The sequence below is a fragment of the Diadema setosum genome, chromosome 7, assembly GCF_964275005.1.
Source record: "Diadema setosum chromosome 7, eeDiaSeto1, whole genome shotgun sequence".
Classification (NCBI taxonomy): domain Eukaryota; kingdom Metazoa; phylum Echinodermata; class Echinoidea; order Diadematoida; family Diadematidae; genus Diadema; species Diadema setosum.
In genome coordinates this window covers 11475893-11494717 of record NC_092691.1, presented here as the reverse complement: position 1 = coordinate 11494717, position 18825 = coordinate 11475893, and the positions used below count along the sequence as shown (strand labels likewise).

The 18825-nt window shown below is 38.1% G+C and overlaps 1 protein-coding gene across 1 annotated transcript; it reads right to left on the bottom strand.

Annotated features, from left to right (window-relative positions):
- Nucleotides 1-1013: 1013 nt before the first annotated feature.
- Nucleotides 1014-18416, bottom strand: LOC140231049 (uncharacterized). The gene is made up of 7 exons (XM_072311202.1): nucleotides 18406-18416; nucleotides 17666-17730; nucleotides 12647-12652; nucleotides 10697-11867; nucleotides 7910-8048; nucleotides 2875-3013; nucleotides 1014-1135 (listed from the first exon to the last, which is right to left on the bottom strand). Exons 1-7 carry the CDS (start codon nucleotides 18414-18416, stop codon nucleotides 1014-1016), a joined length of 1653 nt encoding a protein of 550 aa, XP_072167303.1.
- Between the last annotated feature and the right edge of the window lie 409 nt (nucleotides 18417-18825).

Below are 18825 nucleotides of genomic sequence, written 5' to 3'. Positions count from 1 at the left end.
TGTATTATACCATACACGATTACTAAATGCCATTTAACTGGCTATCAACTTGGTAGTTCAATATAAAGAGAAACCCTATGCATGAGTAAACACATTCCTTTTTTATCCTCCAAGGGAAAGTAAAAATTGCAAAAATTGACATGTTGTCATTCATTTGCAAATGACATTTAATATAAGAATGATAACAAACAGGTTTTTGTTCTGTTTTTTCTTTACAGCCCCAAACAAAAACTAAGTGGGGAACTACATGGGGAAATAGGAATTTTCTGTCATATAAACTTCACATTACATAGGGAGTAGAGCCACAAAGGTAATGAAATGAACAGAATTTGTTTATTTCATTCTTTTACTTTAAGAATTCAACCATTCATGAGGCAAATTCAAGAGCCAAATATCATTTTCAATTTTTCTCATTTGAAATAACAATACGAATTGCTACCATTTTTGTTACCATTGATTTTCTCTTACGCCATTTAAATTTGGAGTTGACGGAAGATTCTTCATTTACCTCCAGTAGTTTTAGCTTTTCTATATTTTTGGGTCTACAAAAGGCATTATAATTACTATATCATACATTATTATTATTTTTTTTTTTGGGGGGGGGGCAAATTAATTCATGATTCTTAATTGCATTAAATTTGTCTTTGGTTCTCGTAATTCATTGAAGAGCATGAATGACAATTTTAACAATTGAAATAAAAAGTTCTTTTCAATTTTTACTTTTGTGTCTTGGAAGAAAAAACGAATGTGTTCACTTATGCGGAAAGTTAATTGAACTACTAGGTTTATAGCCAATTTAATTACCTTTAATGTTTTTTTTTTTCTATGATACATTGGTTTTTAGCCAAATATTCTATGAAAAATATAATCTTAAAAAGTTTTATCCTTTAAACTTCTGAAAGTCAAGTGATATTAATCAGTAGTTTGGACTTCGTATACATCTGGCATACATGCACTTCAATTTTTAACTAGCCGCGGCTGAATCCTATGGGACCACAAGCGGGCTGCCGTCTCTATCCAATAGCTTCCACGCCGAAGAGGGCGCCAGCAATCAGGTCGTAGTCCCTACCCAGTCGATCTTCGATGACCATATCCGACCAGGAAGAGAAAGAACTAGCGAGGAAGAACGCAGACCCTAGTTGTGTTAAGAAATAAGGTAACACGCCGTCAGTTTTCATGTATTATAAAGAGGAAGTGAAGCTACAGTTTATTGGTGCATTTTAATGAAGAGTTCCTTTCCTAAAATTACTATAATCTATGCTTTTAATGATAAAGAAAAAGCTGGAGTTTTATTTCACAAGATTCTAAATGTTTTCATGCAATGACTTTATGTCTCATAAGAGTCCCCTATAATGGGTCAAAGCAAATGTGGCTCAGAAAAAAACAAAACCCTCACTGATCTTTAAAGAATTAGTATGGGAGGGTTTGTGATAACACCTTTTGCCGGGCGCCTTTTGGAACAAAACTTTCAGTACGGTGATTATGCGGGATCATGATACAATGCACTCGCGTTATAGCGAACATGGTTATAAATTGCGGTAACAAAGAAGTGAAAATTCAGGCCGCAACATTATCTTTGTCTATGTACAGATGTATTCTTATTGGTTTGTTGTTGGTGTTGTTGTTGTTGTTGTTCGGTTAACGAAATTTCGATATAACGAAAGAAAACTGCCGGCCCCGAGGACTTCGTTACAAATACTGTATAACGGGAATCCACTGTATATTATGGTGAGGTAAAACATTTTAAATGCTGTTTATAGCGAGTAGTTTCTGTGTCTTTGTATTACATTTTCTGGAATTATTTGTTATTTCTACATAATTATTCTTTTTCAGTTCTCTTCAAGAAATTTATATGAATAGAAATGTTTCACAGCTGATAATCACATAATGTGGGCAATCTGGGAAGCTACACAGCAAGGACAGCTAGCCAGCCTGGCATTACTCAGCGGTCACAGTGCAGTCAAACATACACACTGGTTTTTGGCCGGATTCCGCTGGATTTAGCACCTTTGGAATAAAACTCATTTTTATCGCCCGATTTTAAAAGACGTTGAAGAGTCTCCTCTATCAAACTATACTAAAAATAAAATCTATTTCTGTCAAGAAAGTCAAATTTGATGAAAAAATGATTTAGTAACTTTTGGAAAGCAACTCTTCATATTTACAATATGGGAAGGGAGAGAGACAAGCAAGATATTTTAAGTTGACATCAATCAATTACATCACACTGATTATCTGATTTTAAGTATAATTATATGGATGCTGAAAGTTCTGCTCCTTTAGTTATTATACCATATCTCCAATGCACCATTGTTTATGCTAATTATTCTTTTAGTCTCGATTAGTTGTTATGTATTAGGGTTGTAAACACTAATTATTTGCCTATAGAGCATCTTATCTGTATCGTGCCTTTGTTTTGGGATCTGTCGTCAAGTAAAACATACTCTACTGACAGTGATTTACAGCACATTAGTGCATAATTTATATATTGTCTAATTCATTGTAAAAAGAAACTACACAACGTTTTGATATTGGTTGAGAGATTATAATATTAAGAGAATTTGTTCAGAGCGGGTGATGTTCGTAATTCCGAAGAGAAGGGTGCATTTTAGCGAACTTTCAGAACTACGAACCTTATTTTGTTTTTGTATCAACGAAACCTCGGGATAACGAAAACATTCGGAATAACAAACTTTCGGAGTAATGAAACTTCAGAATACGTCCATAACGAACATTCGAAATGATGAACTGTAACCGTTCTAATGTCTTATAGGCACAGTGAGATGTAATTCAAGGACATGGAGGGTTATAAAATGGGTTTTGATATTGTCCCTGTATGAATAATAAGTTTATATCACGGATTGAAATACGCACTTTTGCAGATCTCCTGTTCGACCAGGGACGTGAGAAAGTTGTCGTCTTTCAGGAATCGACCACCCGAATGGAAGAGGTCAGCTGAAGTAAAGAATTTCGTCAGACCGAGGTTCCGGCGCAGACCACTGATGAGTGTTGTCTGAAGAGAGAAGACATTGCAAATCTGAGATTTTAAGCCTTATCTCAAGCGTCTTTTGCAACAAGTATTCCAATTAATACAGTCGACCTTTTGATTATCCATTCACCTCGTAGAAGTCTTCTAATTGTAGATAAAAAAGAGTCAAAAGGGGCCTGAGCTTTCGATCCTAGCAGAATCTTCGTCAGAGGCAAAATGACAAACATGCAGGGAAAGCAATCACATATAAGGACTTTACACAACAAGAACAGACAGGGACAAGCTGGGTACACAGAACAAAGAAACAAAGGAGAGGGAGGTCATGGGCAAGGAGCCCAACAGGTAAAAGGAGGGGGATTAAAGCAGGAGGGTGGACAGACAATAGGCAGAGGAGAGGGGACAGACAAAAGGCAGAGGGGGTCAGTGATGATCATGAGGATCAAGGAGGCAACCAATGAAGGAAAAGGATGAATAGGGAGGCAACATCAAAGAAGATAGGGAACACCAGAGGGATAAGGAAAGGGAAAGAGTGAAAAAAGCAACAGCAAAAGGAAGGGAGGGGGGGGGGGGGCTGAGCAAACAGTGAGCCCTGAAAGGTGTACCAGGAGGAGGCAACAAGGGGAAGAAATCAAACATATCAATGTGTATACATATACACACACAGTAATAATAATGACAATGAAATAACAGTAATGAAAAGAATATTGATAAAAGAAATAAAGCACATATGAAAAACTGGGGGAGAGAAAACTGTGTACATTGTAAGTACACAAAAAGCAGGCAAGGCAAGATAAGCACAAGTATGTGTAAACAAACAAAACCAGGTGTGTGTGTGTGTGTGTGTAGGTAGAAAAAACTGTATAAAAGAGACTCGGATTAGAGGAAGGAATCAATTGGGGAAAAAAGGGTCTGCAAATGGAAAAAGGCACAAAGAAAAAACAAAATGAAATTGAAAAATGAAAAAGCGAATAATAATGGTAATAATAATAATTGAATATATATATATATATATATATACATATATATATATATATATATATATATATATATATATATATATACATATATATATATATATATATATATATATATATATAATATATATATATATATATATATGTATATATATATATATACATATATATATGTATATATATGTCTGCCTGAGGATCGCGACAGCGTGAAACCGCCGGTAGCAGACAAGGCACCAAAACACAGGTACGCCTATATATATATATATATATATATATATATATATATCCATATATATATACACATACACATATACATATATATTAGAGATATAAGAGGTGGTTAGTCATTTCCCTCCTGGATGTTGAGGCCATGGGGTTGGATGGTGTGAAGTCGTCTCATCCAGAGCTTCTCTCTGCTGGTTCTGACTGTGTCTGGACGAGTGCCTAAAGATTCAATGCCCTGTAGAGTCATATCAGTGATGGAATGATCGGGTAGATTGAAATGATGGCCCACTGGAGTGTCGAGCTTGGCTGTGTTGACAGTAGATCTATGTCCGTAGAAGCGTCTTTTGAGTGTTGTCTTGGTTTCCCCAACATACTGGATTCTACAAATTCTGCAAGTGATGAGATACACGACATTAGTGGTGGTACAAGTGATGTTTCCCTTTGTGTGGTGAGAGAGGCCGGTAGAGTTGCTGGTGAAAGAGTCACTCTCATGGATGTGTATGCTACAAATGATGCACCTGCTGGCTGAACATTTGAATGTGCCATGCTGTAAAGGAGAAGAATTGTCAGTGAGGGAGGGTACTTCAGCACGGACGATGAGATCCTTGAGGTTGTGGGGGCGCCGGTACGCCAGGATGGGAGTATCTGGGACGGCCTGGGAGAGACGATCAGACGTGTGTAGGATATGGTGATTATCACGAAGGATATTGTGGAGAGAGGGTAGATTGGGATGGAAAGTGGTCACGAGTGGTATTCTGTCAGTGGTGTCCTGCTTGTTGGTTTTCGGTTTGAGAACTTCAGATCTGGGGAGAGAACGAACTTTGTTGATGGCTTGTTGAACTCTCCTGGTACCGTAGCCCCTGGCTGCGAGATGTCTCTTCAGGTTCCTGGCATGGAAAGAAAACTCAGAATCCTCAGAGCAGATACGGCGAAGTCTGAGGGCTTGACTGTAAGGGATACTGGTTTTGCAGTGGCGGGGATGGCAGCTGGCTGAGTGAAGGTACTGATGGGTGTCTGTGGGTTTAGTGTAGAGAGTGGTGGTGACATGGTTAGACTCCTTTCTAACGGTGACATCAAGGAAGTTGGTCTCTTCTTGGGAGAAGTCGGAAGTGAATTTGATGGTTCTGTGGAAAGAATTGATGTGGTCAATGAATTGTAGATATTTACAATATATCCATATAGGAACGAGAAAGTGATAGTGACGACGAGGTTACCTTTCAAGCAGAAGCCTGTAATATATTTAAGCTTACACTGGCCGAACACCTTAGGGAGAATAAAGGTTTTGCAAATAAACCATTCTATCTGAATAGAGAACATTATTAGGGCCTACCTACGATTTGACGTATCTGGCAAATCTGTAGGCCCCCAAAATAACAAAGTTATTCCAATCTTAAAATGCAATTATCGTCGCTACGAGACGTGTATTCGGTCTTTACGGTGCTGCCACTTTATAGGAATGCAGAGACCCCCGTTGCCCGTGAAGAAATGACGAAATTGCGCTGTACTGTGAAATGCTGCGAAGGAGCGTAAACAGCGGGGATATAGGGGTATGCATCCCCCTTCCACACTCTCCTTTGGTCCAGATCCATGAACTTCAAAAAGAGGTGACAGATAACACAGTTTAGCCTTATGCGATGTCCTTGGTTTCCTCCCTTTTTGAACAACTTTCCCAATATCCCCTCAAAAGTGTGTCACAAGATCGTTGGACTTTCAGTTGTAAAAATGCAGAAGCTTCCTCGTGTTTGTGTGTGTGTGTGTGTGTGTGGGAGGGGGGTATCGTTCTCCCATACCCTTCTCTATCTTTCCATTTCCGTATACTTTTACTCATATTACGAAGGCGGAGACGCGAAAAAACGATGTGACAAATACCACATTAGCCGTTAACTTTTTTCTTACTTTTCAATTATTGACAATATTCCTAATCTTCAAAAAAAAAAAAAGAAGTGTGGACCAAATTGTTGAATTTCAGTTCTACAATGCAAAAGCTCCACACCCTCCCCTTAGGTCCAGTTCCCAGGTATGCGTGTGTGGTTATTTGAACATATCGTGACCGCCCCCCCCCCCCCCATGTCGACGCCACTGCTGTACACGCAGCGGTGAAGAATGAGTGCGCTTGTTCTTGGCCGCTTACCCGTGCTCTCAGGCTTTCGAATCGATGTACAAACAAGAGCATATGAAGAGTGGAAAGACGAGTGGGAAAACGTGTCATCCCCTCCCAAACCCAGAGAAAAAAACTAACAAACAAATCTCTCACAGTTTGTCACCTCTTGGCAACATCGGCAATGCAAAGCCGAATCTAGTGGCTGACAGTTGCTACAACGGCACTAATGATTGTTCGCCAACCGGTCCGGAGGAAAGTTGGGCGATCATCATTGCTGTCTGTGCCGCTCCCGGCTGCTCCTACTGCAGGTGCATCAAACCGTCGCTGCCGCGCTCCAATTCACGCTCTAAAAAGGTCAATTCTCGTTCTTCATATAATATGAGTAAGCCACTGGGCAAGCCATCTTATATACAAAAAAGTAGCAAATCTGGGGATTACCGATTGCATATGATAAATAATGATGTTAAAACACTGAAACTTTTCACCAGCACAACAAAAAAGCAAAACACGATCGGCTAATGAAGTGACAGAAATAGTGTTTGCTGTAGTACAATAATAATAAAAAAAAACAACAACAACACACACACAAACAATCCGTTTCTGCTGTGGAGTTCAATGATCAATTTGATAGTGAAAAATTTTTCATCTAGTTTACACTCTTAAACAAGAAAAAACGGTGAACTTTAGAAAGTTTAAAGGTAATGAATTATTTAGTAAGAAATTTGTTCTTTTTTAAGTTGTAATTAGGACTAAAACTATCGTTGCTTTTAGTAGTGAGTGTAAGCTCCGTTAGTCAATCACACGTTAAGTGCAAAAACCTCACATTTTCCCCGCCCAAACAAAATGGCTGCTGCTTCAGGTAAGATCGCTGCACTTAATTGTTTGATTTTAAGTTAGATTTTCTTAAATACGTAAACTGAAAGAGTAAGAGACCCTAAACTTGTATTTTAACCTCTATTTTCCTTTCACGATATGCATAAAAAGACATAGGAATAGCGCAAATTAGAGCGTTATAAAATTCAAAATAAAGCAAGAAAATGTCGACATATATTGAAGACGGTTTGTTTGTCAAGATGAAAAATTCACAAAGCGAATTTTGTGGCATTTGATTATTAGCCCTCAACACTGAGCGCGTTCAACCCCCCCCCCCTTTTTTTTTTCTTGTTATTCAGCAGTCTTCAACCAGGGATCGTTATTTCTATACTTGAAACAAAAATGTTTGAAATGCGATCAGAATTTCAAGTGGTTGCTCTTTCCAGGTAATAAGAAAATGAAGGAAACGCTTTTTTTAAATCAAGGATTCTATTACTCCCTCTTGAAAATGACAGAGCCAAGAAAACCATTGAAAATCCTTAAGATTGAACTGGAATGTCGTAAGGGCCTATTAAACTGCCACAAGGAACGGTCGTAATTTTGGGGGGCATTCAAATTTTTCGCCGGGAATTACTCAGCAAGCCGATACGTGAGCAAAATGCCGGAATACTTCATATGACTTTTGACAGTGCCCCTCTATAAATATTACATTCAAACAAAACACAGACTCACCATTTCAAAGGTCTTTTAAAATGGTGAAACTGTTTCGAGCAACAGGATATAGTGGTTGAATAGCTGATGACTTACATTTTCATAAAACTCGGAGGCGAAGTAAACGGCTTCCAAATGTCTCTGCGTCGCGAAGTTTGTGATGTTTTTCGCCAGGGCAGCAGGAGAAATCTGATCTAGCACCTTACAAATATATTGTACGTAATCATGCTTACACCTGTAAATGCAAAGTACAAAGGAAAGTAACATCAACAAAATTAATACACGTTAATTGACATACATTATTATATACAGAAGTTTAGGTATCTTTTAATAATTACTAATCGTCTTTCTTAAGCCTCATGATGAGAGTACACAATCTGGCAGCGTGAAAAGAGGATGAATAGGAATCGAGAGGTAGATTACCATTTACAGCAAGTTCAGATTTTTTTTTTTCAATCATAATATTAAACGCATGGAAAAATAAATCATGGGTTTTTTATATGTAACATAAATATGTTTTGTCAAATACATTAAATAATTACAACATGTCTTTATAAACATGATTACAAAGATATGGACGTATAGTGGATTTTACATGAATCATTATTGATGCCAAAAAAAAAAATGCAAAACAGGATGATTTTGATGAAAAACGAAAGTTTGATATCTAAGAAACGTTTTATTTTAATGTCGTTAAGACTGTTAAGAATGGTTTTAATTATAAAACTGTCGGTTGTTCAGTGAAATGTTGTTATCGCTTCTTCTTTTTCCCAGTTACCTACATTAATATTTGATCTGCTCGCTTGACGGCCTTCTATCAAAACACAAAGTCATATAATATTTGGGCTAGGAAAAATTAATTTTGAAAAACTACGTTTTGTTTGGAAGCTAATTTTGAAAAATAACATTTTGTTTGGACGCTAAGTCTCTGGAAAATGTAAACATGCCAATTATCAAATAATCGATGTTCAGTGACACAATTATTTTCTTGGCGAGGCTGCATTAAATGGTGTTTATGTGTCAAGTGTCTACCATGCGTATTTTCTCGACTGAGCAGAGGCTGTTTCCCATCCAGATGTCACGTCATGAAAATTAGGGCTGAAAATAATCGTAGATTCTCACAAATCTTCTGTACGTTGTGCATGCATTAGTTATTAGTTCTTCAATGCAGGTCGATGCCGCCCCCTCCCTCTCTGTCTCTCTCTGTCTCTGTCTGTCTGTCTCTCTCTCTCTCTTCAGAATTATGTTTTCTCATTACTTCTGGGGGAAGCGTTTCGTTAAAACCGCATTACGAACAAAAACGACAAAAAAGGTAATGTTAACAGGGTTGGGTCAGGGACTTTGATAGTGAATTGTCGAATTACGCAATGACATCATTTCACGGTTATCGGACCCTTTCCCCGATTTTTCTACAACACTATAATATGACTATAGGCATTCTGAAGAAACTAACACGCGGACTTAATTGTCCATGTGCCCATGATATATGACTCGACCACGCAAACCCCTTACAATGCCGTTGCAAGAGGCATACACTCTTTATTTTTCTGTGCTGTCCAATATTATGCAGAAGATGGTGTTTACTTCAGAGTAATGACTGTCCTAAATTGTTCAAGATGTTGATCGAGATACAAATCACATATGCGTGACCTATCTTTGATTACGACTCTCACAGGACGCGTTTGGAACAAGTGTTTCTGTGTATAGGATTATGACAATGCTTCAGTATCTATATAGTTCATGTTGTTTCAAAATAGGACTAATGTACTTTTCTCAGGAGAAAAAAAAAACGCACATTGTTAATGATAATAACAATTATAATAATAATAATAATGATGATAATAATAATAATAATAATAATAATGATAATACCATGCGTTTTTAAGCTTTTGTTTCTGTGTATACTTATCTGTGTGAGTGCACGTATGTGTGTGTGGATGTAATTGAGGGATTCACAGTAGCTTTTACCCCAACCCATAGCATTCAACGAAGCTATAGGCATTAGAAAATAATAGGCCTATAACATTCCGATAACAGCATGGTTAATCAGTGTTAGCTAATATTATTTGATCTATTGACTGTAGAATTAGATCTGTTTTCAGAATTTACTGAACTAAATTGATTATCCTTTTAGTTCCCTATCTGAAGGGACGTCTGTGTGTCAACATAAAAATATGAAGCCCCTCTTCTCTTGATTCATCACGTCCTTGCCGAAAATAGAACAATGCTTAAATCCAATATTGCCAGCGTGCCATATATGTATATCCTGGTTAAATACATTTTATCTTCCCCTTGCACAGTGTGTGTTCCCTCGCTCTCTTCCATATTATGTCATCCTTTACTTGTTTTCTTCTGGGGTTATACATCAAGCTGTGTGTTAATTTCCTTCTCATCAAGTTACCCAGTCACGATGTGTTCATTATTGGTCACATCATTGGGAATAATGTCTCTTCATTTTTTGCCTATTTTCGCATTCCTAGTACACCGTGACAACGCCAGTGCGTCTTTTTAGCACCATTAGCTCGTTTGATAAACGCCTGATAGTCATATGACATGCATTTTGGGGCTAGAGTTCATTGAACGTCAAGATTCATGATTCAAATTAATTTTCATTTCCATCAAATAAACAAAAACATTATATACAATGTATAAGTTCAAAAAGTGTTTGAAACTCGGTGACTTATACACCTTTCTGCTATTACTATACTATGATCCTTATGACTAAAATGAAATATCACAACGAATATTCCTTTATTCTTTCTGTCAATATCCATTCTTTCCCTTTTGTGTTCATTTGCAATTTTACATCAAAACTAAGCCCGGATACATGAATATACTATCAGGTACCCTACCGGTGCTGTTTAGGTGTCTAGGCCTACCTACCAGGATTTTGACCATTCATCGTTGTATCTCCAGTGAATACACAGATATGGCTGGTTGGCCATCAGACCCTGCTGGACGATCGTGTAGGCCATCGTCTGGACATTCAGAGATTTCACGAAATACTGTGCGTAGCGCATGATGTGATCCATGTACCGCAATCTACCCAAGTAACCGTAGCCATAGAGGAATGCATTGCATTGCTTCTTCGTTACCAGGGCGTGTGGATACATGTCAAGAAAGTTATCAACCGCAACCAAATATGGGAGGTCATCAGCTATTTGAATAATTACGTCCGAGTTATTCAAGTTGTCAAGTACGCTTGGTACATGGACTCCTGTGTGGTTGGTGAAGACTTTTAGAGTTCGTTCGACGAATTCGTTGATGCGCTGACTATCGGCTTCAGTCTGATTTTCAACCATGTTGGTGCCTAGAAAACTGGCGTCAACCTTGTTATTGCACTTGCGCTTAAACTCCTGCAAAGAAACGACCGGAACCATTTCTGACAAACTTTTGGTGTCATAGCTTTCGTCAAACGTCCGTAGCATTTGGGTTTCCGGTGACGGAGAGTGGTCGAAAAACGGGGGCAGAACAACCGTTAAATTCCTCTTCAAGGCGATGATACAGATCAACTTAAAAGCCTGAATCTGATTATTCATCCCCTGATTACCTAGTAATAACGGTAAGACATACTTTACCGCGGGCTCTGGTTTCGAATCCGTCTGTGGTCTATCTTGAGTTTGTTGACTCGGCTGTCTCATGTAGTGGTCTTGAATGTCATTGTGTTCTTTCTTACTGATATTTTGAGCAACATTTTGTTCCGCTATTGGTATTCTTTCATTGATTTTGTCGCCGTCAATATCCTTGGCACTTTCGGCAGCCTTATGGGAACCATGATCGTCTGCCATGTTTTTCTTGTTGTGAGTGAGACCACTGTCGGTGCGATAGCGGTAGCGGTGAGCGGTGTTGGAACTGTTCCCATGAAAATTCTCGCGGACCTTGTCACCACCTTGGTCGCCTGATTGATTGTCAGCGACGTCCAGCAAACTTCGCTCAATCCTATCCGAGTGGAAGAGAGCGAGGAATATTTGGCAGAGCATGACGAAGCAGGCGATCGAGAAGAGAAGAGCGATCTTTTGACGATATCGACCCATTTCGGAGTTGTCATTCCGATCTGGAAAGAAGAAAAACCAGATTACAAAAATACCTTTATTCATTACATTAATTAACATAATTTGTTTTTCTACTGTTCTAAACAAACATTCTCAAACAAATACAGCATTTTAACCCACAAACAATGTGGCTTTCATTAGAAACACCTTCACATCGCACGCCCTTCTGACAGTCAGGAACCAAAATTGCTAATTCTAAATCCATTGTCTTGTCTCTTCATCATACTGATGGAATCTTTCCGGAATTCCAGTAAAGGTCTGGAATGATTCGGAGGCTGTTGCCGATCAAACCAAAGGCAAAATGTGAACGTGAATGGTTCCTCTTCTTTCATGGCAGTTGATCTCTTGCGGTGTCACTACTATTCCTCGTGATGCATGACTTTCAAAAATCCTCAATCATTGCAATTTACACTATTCGCAGATGATTTCAACATATGTTACTCTCATTTCAGCCCTTCTGAACATGTTACCAACTTGAACAAGAAAGTCATTCATATAATTATTGACTGGATGAGAGCTAACAAGTTTTTCCCCCCTTAATTTGGGAAATTTAATACTAATCATAATGGTTCTTAGTAATAACATAACTGATCTTCCAAACGCAATATCATTAGATGATATTCTCTTAACTATAGTTACTGCCAATAAATTTCACGTTGTCTTTTTAGACGATAAACTTTCTTGGAATGTTCGTATTGATAGAATGTGTAAAACAAATCTTTCCTGAGTGTGTGCTTGACAGGCCCTGCCCCCTCACTTTGCTCTTACTTCTTACTAAAACTTAGGCCTATTTCTGTTGTCTATCGTGGAACTGGGTTTCAGTTTACACACAAACTTCAACATCAACCCGGAATTACTGTGGAAAGTGTTTTTTTTTTCTTCTTCTTCTTCTTCTTCTTCTTCTTCTTCTTCTTCTTCTTTTCATTTCTACAATGGTCTGTTTGCTTATACATGGAGTCCCAGCCATGTTGTACGTGGCTTCCACATTTTAACAGTTTCCTGCCTGATCAATAAGTGATAGGATCTTTGGATGGGTGAATGGCCAACACATTGTATTGAGAAGTTCAAGCATGCGTGGAGGTACATTTCATATTCTGTTTCTTTTTTCCTGCTCTGCAGAACCAGAGTAGGCCTCTGCAGACTAGACTGGGCCTCGTGTGCACAACTTTGATACATTTGGCCAACTTTGTGGTCACTCCTTTGATATAAATCAGGGGGTATAAACCCAAGTCCAGGGCCTAGAGTTTCAGCCCTCTCCTTCTTCGAGTCATAATGTTTTTACGACCTTGAATCGGCTGTCTTATGATGTCAGTTCTCTTCATGAGCTGTAACTCACACTCGAGCAGCACTAGCCTCAGGACGGAGACTCGCAGAGGCAGAAGAGCTCTGCTTAAGTCTGCAATACCGAAATCAACAGGAATATAATGCCATGATGTTGCTCTATCACTTATTGAAAAACGCATTATTTTTCTTGAGTCCAACATTTCATATGTCGGAAATAAAACTCCTGCTGGTCGCTGTAAGAAGCGGAATGTTGTAGATCTAACACAGATTGGGCAACAGCATGTTGGACTGAACACCAGATCACTTAAAACAAGGGAATACTTTCGTACTAAATATGTGATTTTGTGAAAGAGGTCAGCATTGATTTGTATCACTGAAACGTGGTTGACAAATACTCAACGTGACTCACATTTTGATTTTCACCATGATAATCTTGATGAGGAGATAAAAATTGCATCTAAGGTTAAATATCATCATACCCCTGACCAATAGTGGGCTTCACCGTCGCCATTAAAATTGGTCGACCGACAGTCGTCAAGAAAGCTCTTTTGTGCCGGATTCTTAAACACAATGATTTTGAAGTATAGTTTTGTACGTGTGTGCGTGTGCAAGATTTCTCATCTGCAGTCAACACTGATTCTCCTGATAAAATAGAGTGTCTATCATCATTATATGATAAAAAGTGTACGTCATGTTCTTGATATTAAAGCACAAATCAAGAAAAGGCATTGCCATTCTCCGATCAAAGACTCCATGGTAATTACCAAGAAACAAATCAACCCAGTCTTTATCATTTAGTTTTCTTTTTGGCTGACATCGAGGCCCACCATTTGAGAAGCATGTAGGGCTGTACACAACGGTGATGACATTTCCTACAGGTGGCGTTTTTCCACCGTAATGGATGCCGATCCATGTTGTCACTGAGCCGCCACCACCTTGAGTCGTCTCGTTGATGCAGTCAGCAAGGAGGTTCTCCCCGGCTAATCAATGAACTCCTTGTCTCCCATCTGTTCGGTCAAGTGGTGGTTCTTGTCCTCGAAGACAACATGTCGCCAGTGTCCAAAATGAAGCATTCTTTGCTCCTTAGACCAGCGGAGACGAGGCTGTTCTCCTGGCGAAAAACCAGGCGTGGTCCACCGTTGTGCTTGGTAACCATGTTGCGTCCGAGCAATCTCCGGTTAGGGCTCCTACCGGCTGACCAAGAAACGTCGATCCCATGATCCAAGAGCGTTGAAGATGATTCGACGATATAATTTCCCGTTTCTCCTGCAGAGATTCAACAATCTGCAACATTGTCTCGTCTCGTTGTAGTTAAGATTTGATGTTCTGGAGGTTTCCGCAGCTGCACATGCCATGCTTCGCCGTGGCGTTCCAGGCAGCCTAATTCCAGGATCTTACAGTCTGTATTCTGTGGTGCCGCGAGGACATCCTCGATATATCTCTGTGTATAGCCGTCCGGGCGCAGTGCCACCATTCCATCAGACCAACGCGCAGAGCAGGCATAGCATAGGAAACGTCTAAACCGACTTTTATTACAAACGGTTCAAAGAGCTCAAAAAAGGGGGCTTGTTCAACGCATGCGTTGAATCAGGGAGAAGAATAGAATCTCAGTATTGTATGAATTGGCGGCGAGTTAGGTCAGTCGGTAGCGCATCTGCATGCCACACGATCCAAAAGACCCCGGTTCGATTCCCAGATCCCAGTTAGCAATGTTGTGTGTAAACATTTCGTCCCCTCTAGAATAAAAGAGGCAAAACACTCTGTTCCTCAAACTGATAAGACATACAAAATGAAGGTCCCGCGTGTGAGAGAGTCACAACTCACGCACGTAAAAGCTCCCGCTTTATTTGTTCATCGCAATGAGCAGGGTGTTTAACCCGTCGAAATGGTCCCCAGCAAACACATAACGTTTTCTGAACGTTTCCTAAACGTTTTGTTTTGTTTTTGTTTTTTTTAGGTTCCGTACGTCTTCGTATAAAATGAACTTTTTAAAACTTATACATACAACGTTAAAGTTGGGACTTAGCATTTACCGCAATGCACAGGTTTTTTCTTTGGAAAACGTTTAAAGAACGTCAATAGATGTTACAAAACGTTTTTATCATGTCTGCCGCGTCTTCGTCCTTTATAAACGTCCACAAAGCTTTTTTTTTTTTTTTGTTATTAGGTCTGCTACGTCGATTTTGTTTTTAATGAACGTTTAAAAAACGTTTTTATTTGGTCCACTACGTGTTCGTCGTTGGTTTCCTTATCATGAATATTCAAATAAGAAAATATAAGATTTGAAAACTGGCGAAAATAAATAAAAGACATTGAAATCTAAAGCCTTATGCTGGGTTCAAACTTTCTGTGTTAAAAATAAACTTACCTACGTTATTGTTCAGTTATTCACAATTTCAAATTGTGTTATGAAGAGGTATTTTCATATCTTAATAGGCCTAATTAATTCAGGTGTGTGTGGTTTAATTTTAGTAACAATGTCTTCATGCAGTACAACATTTTGCTGGAATATAAAAGAATGTGATACAGGTTCATCAATTTGGAATAGAATGTAGTATAGATAGCCCTATAGGTGTAGGACATTAGGAACAGGTTAGGATAGGATTATATAGGTACATTAATCCCACATTGTGCCTGTATAATCTCATAACTATATATTTTTAATACCAAATAGAAAATAAACAGACGCTTTGAAAGGTTTTTTTTTTTTTTACTACACGGATATGAAAGGTTCTCTAAACGTTCTGGTACGGGTCATAAGACTTTTTTTAGACATTCTTAAACGTTCTGGACGGTTTTTAAAGGTCTTCTGGACGTCCGCAGAACGTCCGCAAAACGTTTTGAATATTCTTAAAAGGTTTTTACTGACGTCTATAACGTCCAAAAGGTTTTTTTTTTTTTTTTTTTTTTTGCAGGTCCTGAAAAATTCCGTATAAGGTTTTTTTATTGGTTTTTAAACGTTTAAAAACGTTTTTATAACGTCCATTTGAAACGTTTTAAATACGTCGAAAACCTTCCACAAAAAGACATTCTGAAAACGTTTTGACAAAACGTCCAAATAACGAACTTGGAACGTTTCAAGAACGTTCAGAAAACGTCCAATTAACCCTATAAAGCGCAAGGGGGGCGCATTGTGCCCCCCTACCATATTTTCGTTTGCCGCTCCTACACCCTTTACCCGATTTCAACCAAATTTGGCGACTTTTCCTAAAATCTTATTGCAAACATTTTGATATATGATTTAGGTATGTCCAATATTCCTGGTTGCCATGGCAACCGTAAACTGACAACCATGTTAGTCAGATTTTGTATGATTTTCTGTTTCAATTTCAGTTAACAATATAATAATGGATGAAATGGGAGTTTTGTTGGCTGTAATTTGCTGAAGGACCGAAGTGTGACGTAATTATGGTTGAGAATTTCCCTGAAATGGTCTTCTTATTATTTACTTTATTTCTTATTTGTAATAGGCATCAAACAATAGATATAATAGAAATAATCGAAAATACAGCATTTTTCAATTACCTTTTATTTTGTGTTATCTTCACACAAGCTTTGCCTGTAATATCATTTGTTTACAATAATATCAATCTGCAAACTCAAAATTTCAATATTTTGGAAATATGAAATGTGATACCAATATAATCATGTACCCATTCCAAGCAATACATTATAGGTTTCATATATTTCTTTATATTGTAATGAATTGCGCCCCCACATGTTGACCTTGAGAAATTTCAACCATAACAAATAGTGAAGGTTGACTTGCTCTTCCTTTGTAGTAAATATGAAAATGATTGATATGAAATAAAAACATATATACTGGGGATAAAGAAAAAGAAAGAAAAAACATGATTTTAGCAAATTTCATATGTATTTCTTTATATTTTGGGAAATAACGCCCTCAGTGGGTGACCTTGAGAAATTTCAAATGGTAGGTCATGTAGAACATGAGTTGCTCTACCCATGTGCCAAATATGACGGTCATACATCATACAATAAAGAAGTTATGTAGGGGGGGGCACAATGTGCCCCCCCCCCCCCTTGGGCCTAGAAGGGGTCAAAATAGCTTGGGCTTTATAGGGTTAATGTTAGCTTGGTCCCGCCTTACATCCAACTGGATCCCATGGAAGACCAACCAAATATTGCAGCTGAATCTCGATTATGGACTTTCCAGCATTTTTTTCAGATGGAAGTGAAACAAACAAACAAACAAACTGACAAATAAACAAAAAAGGGAGAAATTAGAAATTCGTAGCATGTTTTAACAGTATATATCACGTTTACAATGGGGAAACGTTACAGTAATCACTCAACTACCATTTTATTTACCTGTAGACTGTCAAATACCAAAGGAAACTGTGAAATTGAGTCTAAACATTTTTTTCTATCTTTATGACGAACAATATATTTATCGGCATCAACAAGATGTCTTGCTGACGTTGCTGCATGGGCTAAGAAAATGTGCTTGAAGTCAATGTCCAAAAGACTGAGATTTTGCATTTCTCATCGCTGCTCAGTCCATCTACTTTCCAAATCGTTGTAGCTGTTGTTGGTTTCACGGTAAATAAAACACGAAACCTTGGCGTTCACATGGAACAGCACCTGCAGCTGCAACAAGTTGTTCAAACTCATATAACCTTATTTTTTGTTAATCTCTCCATATTTAAATTATGGTTATCAAACACGTGGGCGTTAGCATTACTCGGCTTTATCCAAAAAAAAAATATTAGAAAGGTAAACCATTAATATATGCTAGCGTTTATACACCCATCAGTAATGATTTGTTTATTCAGAACAAAAACCACAAGATTACTGAAATGTAACAGATGTAACTTTGTCAATCCATGTACAACTTCCATAATCTTCCATCATCAGCATCTAACTCAATGCTTTTTTTAAACAATTCAATAGACCTACATAGATACCCCATTCAGACATCCGTTGAACCCATTATTATAACATTTTATCATTTAGATGGAACATGAAATGATGATAAGTATGATCCTATCAAGAGTAACGCGAAAATGGTTGCAATAACTTTGTGACCTTTTTGGATATGCGTCTAATAGGAGTACAAGACAATTATTATGATCCATTTATTAGTCGCAGTGTAGTATGGATCGGATACGAGTTGCTGTTATCTTTTGTTTTTATTTCACAATTTCACAAAAGGTACAGGTAATCTATATCCCTGTACACTAACAAGAATACTGTGAAGTGCAAAGTAACCTTATTTGTATGTGCTATTATTACCATGGCAACATCTTTTACTAGTCTTTGAAAATAGGCCCTATATCTTGCAGAATAGAAATCACAGTCACACTGAGCATAATATGCTGAGTGTAAAATTTTTCTGTATTCGCTTACAAACTGGGGAAAAATAATAAATCCGCCAGGTTTTATTCCTGATTTTGGGGCCCATAATAGTTTTACCATGGTAACGCATTTTCCTCCACTTTTACAAATATGTCCTCACAACTTTTCATTAAAGTTCTACAACTAGTGTGCTAAATTTGATTTGAACGGCTTAAAAAGTGGAGGAAAAATTCCTCTGCAAGGCTCTTACCTGATTTTGGGCCATAATGCACTGCGACTATCCCAACGCACTTCAACTATTTACTTGGGAGAAAAAATTTCAATTTGCAACTCCCTTTTCTTGATTTGGAAGTCATA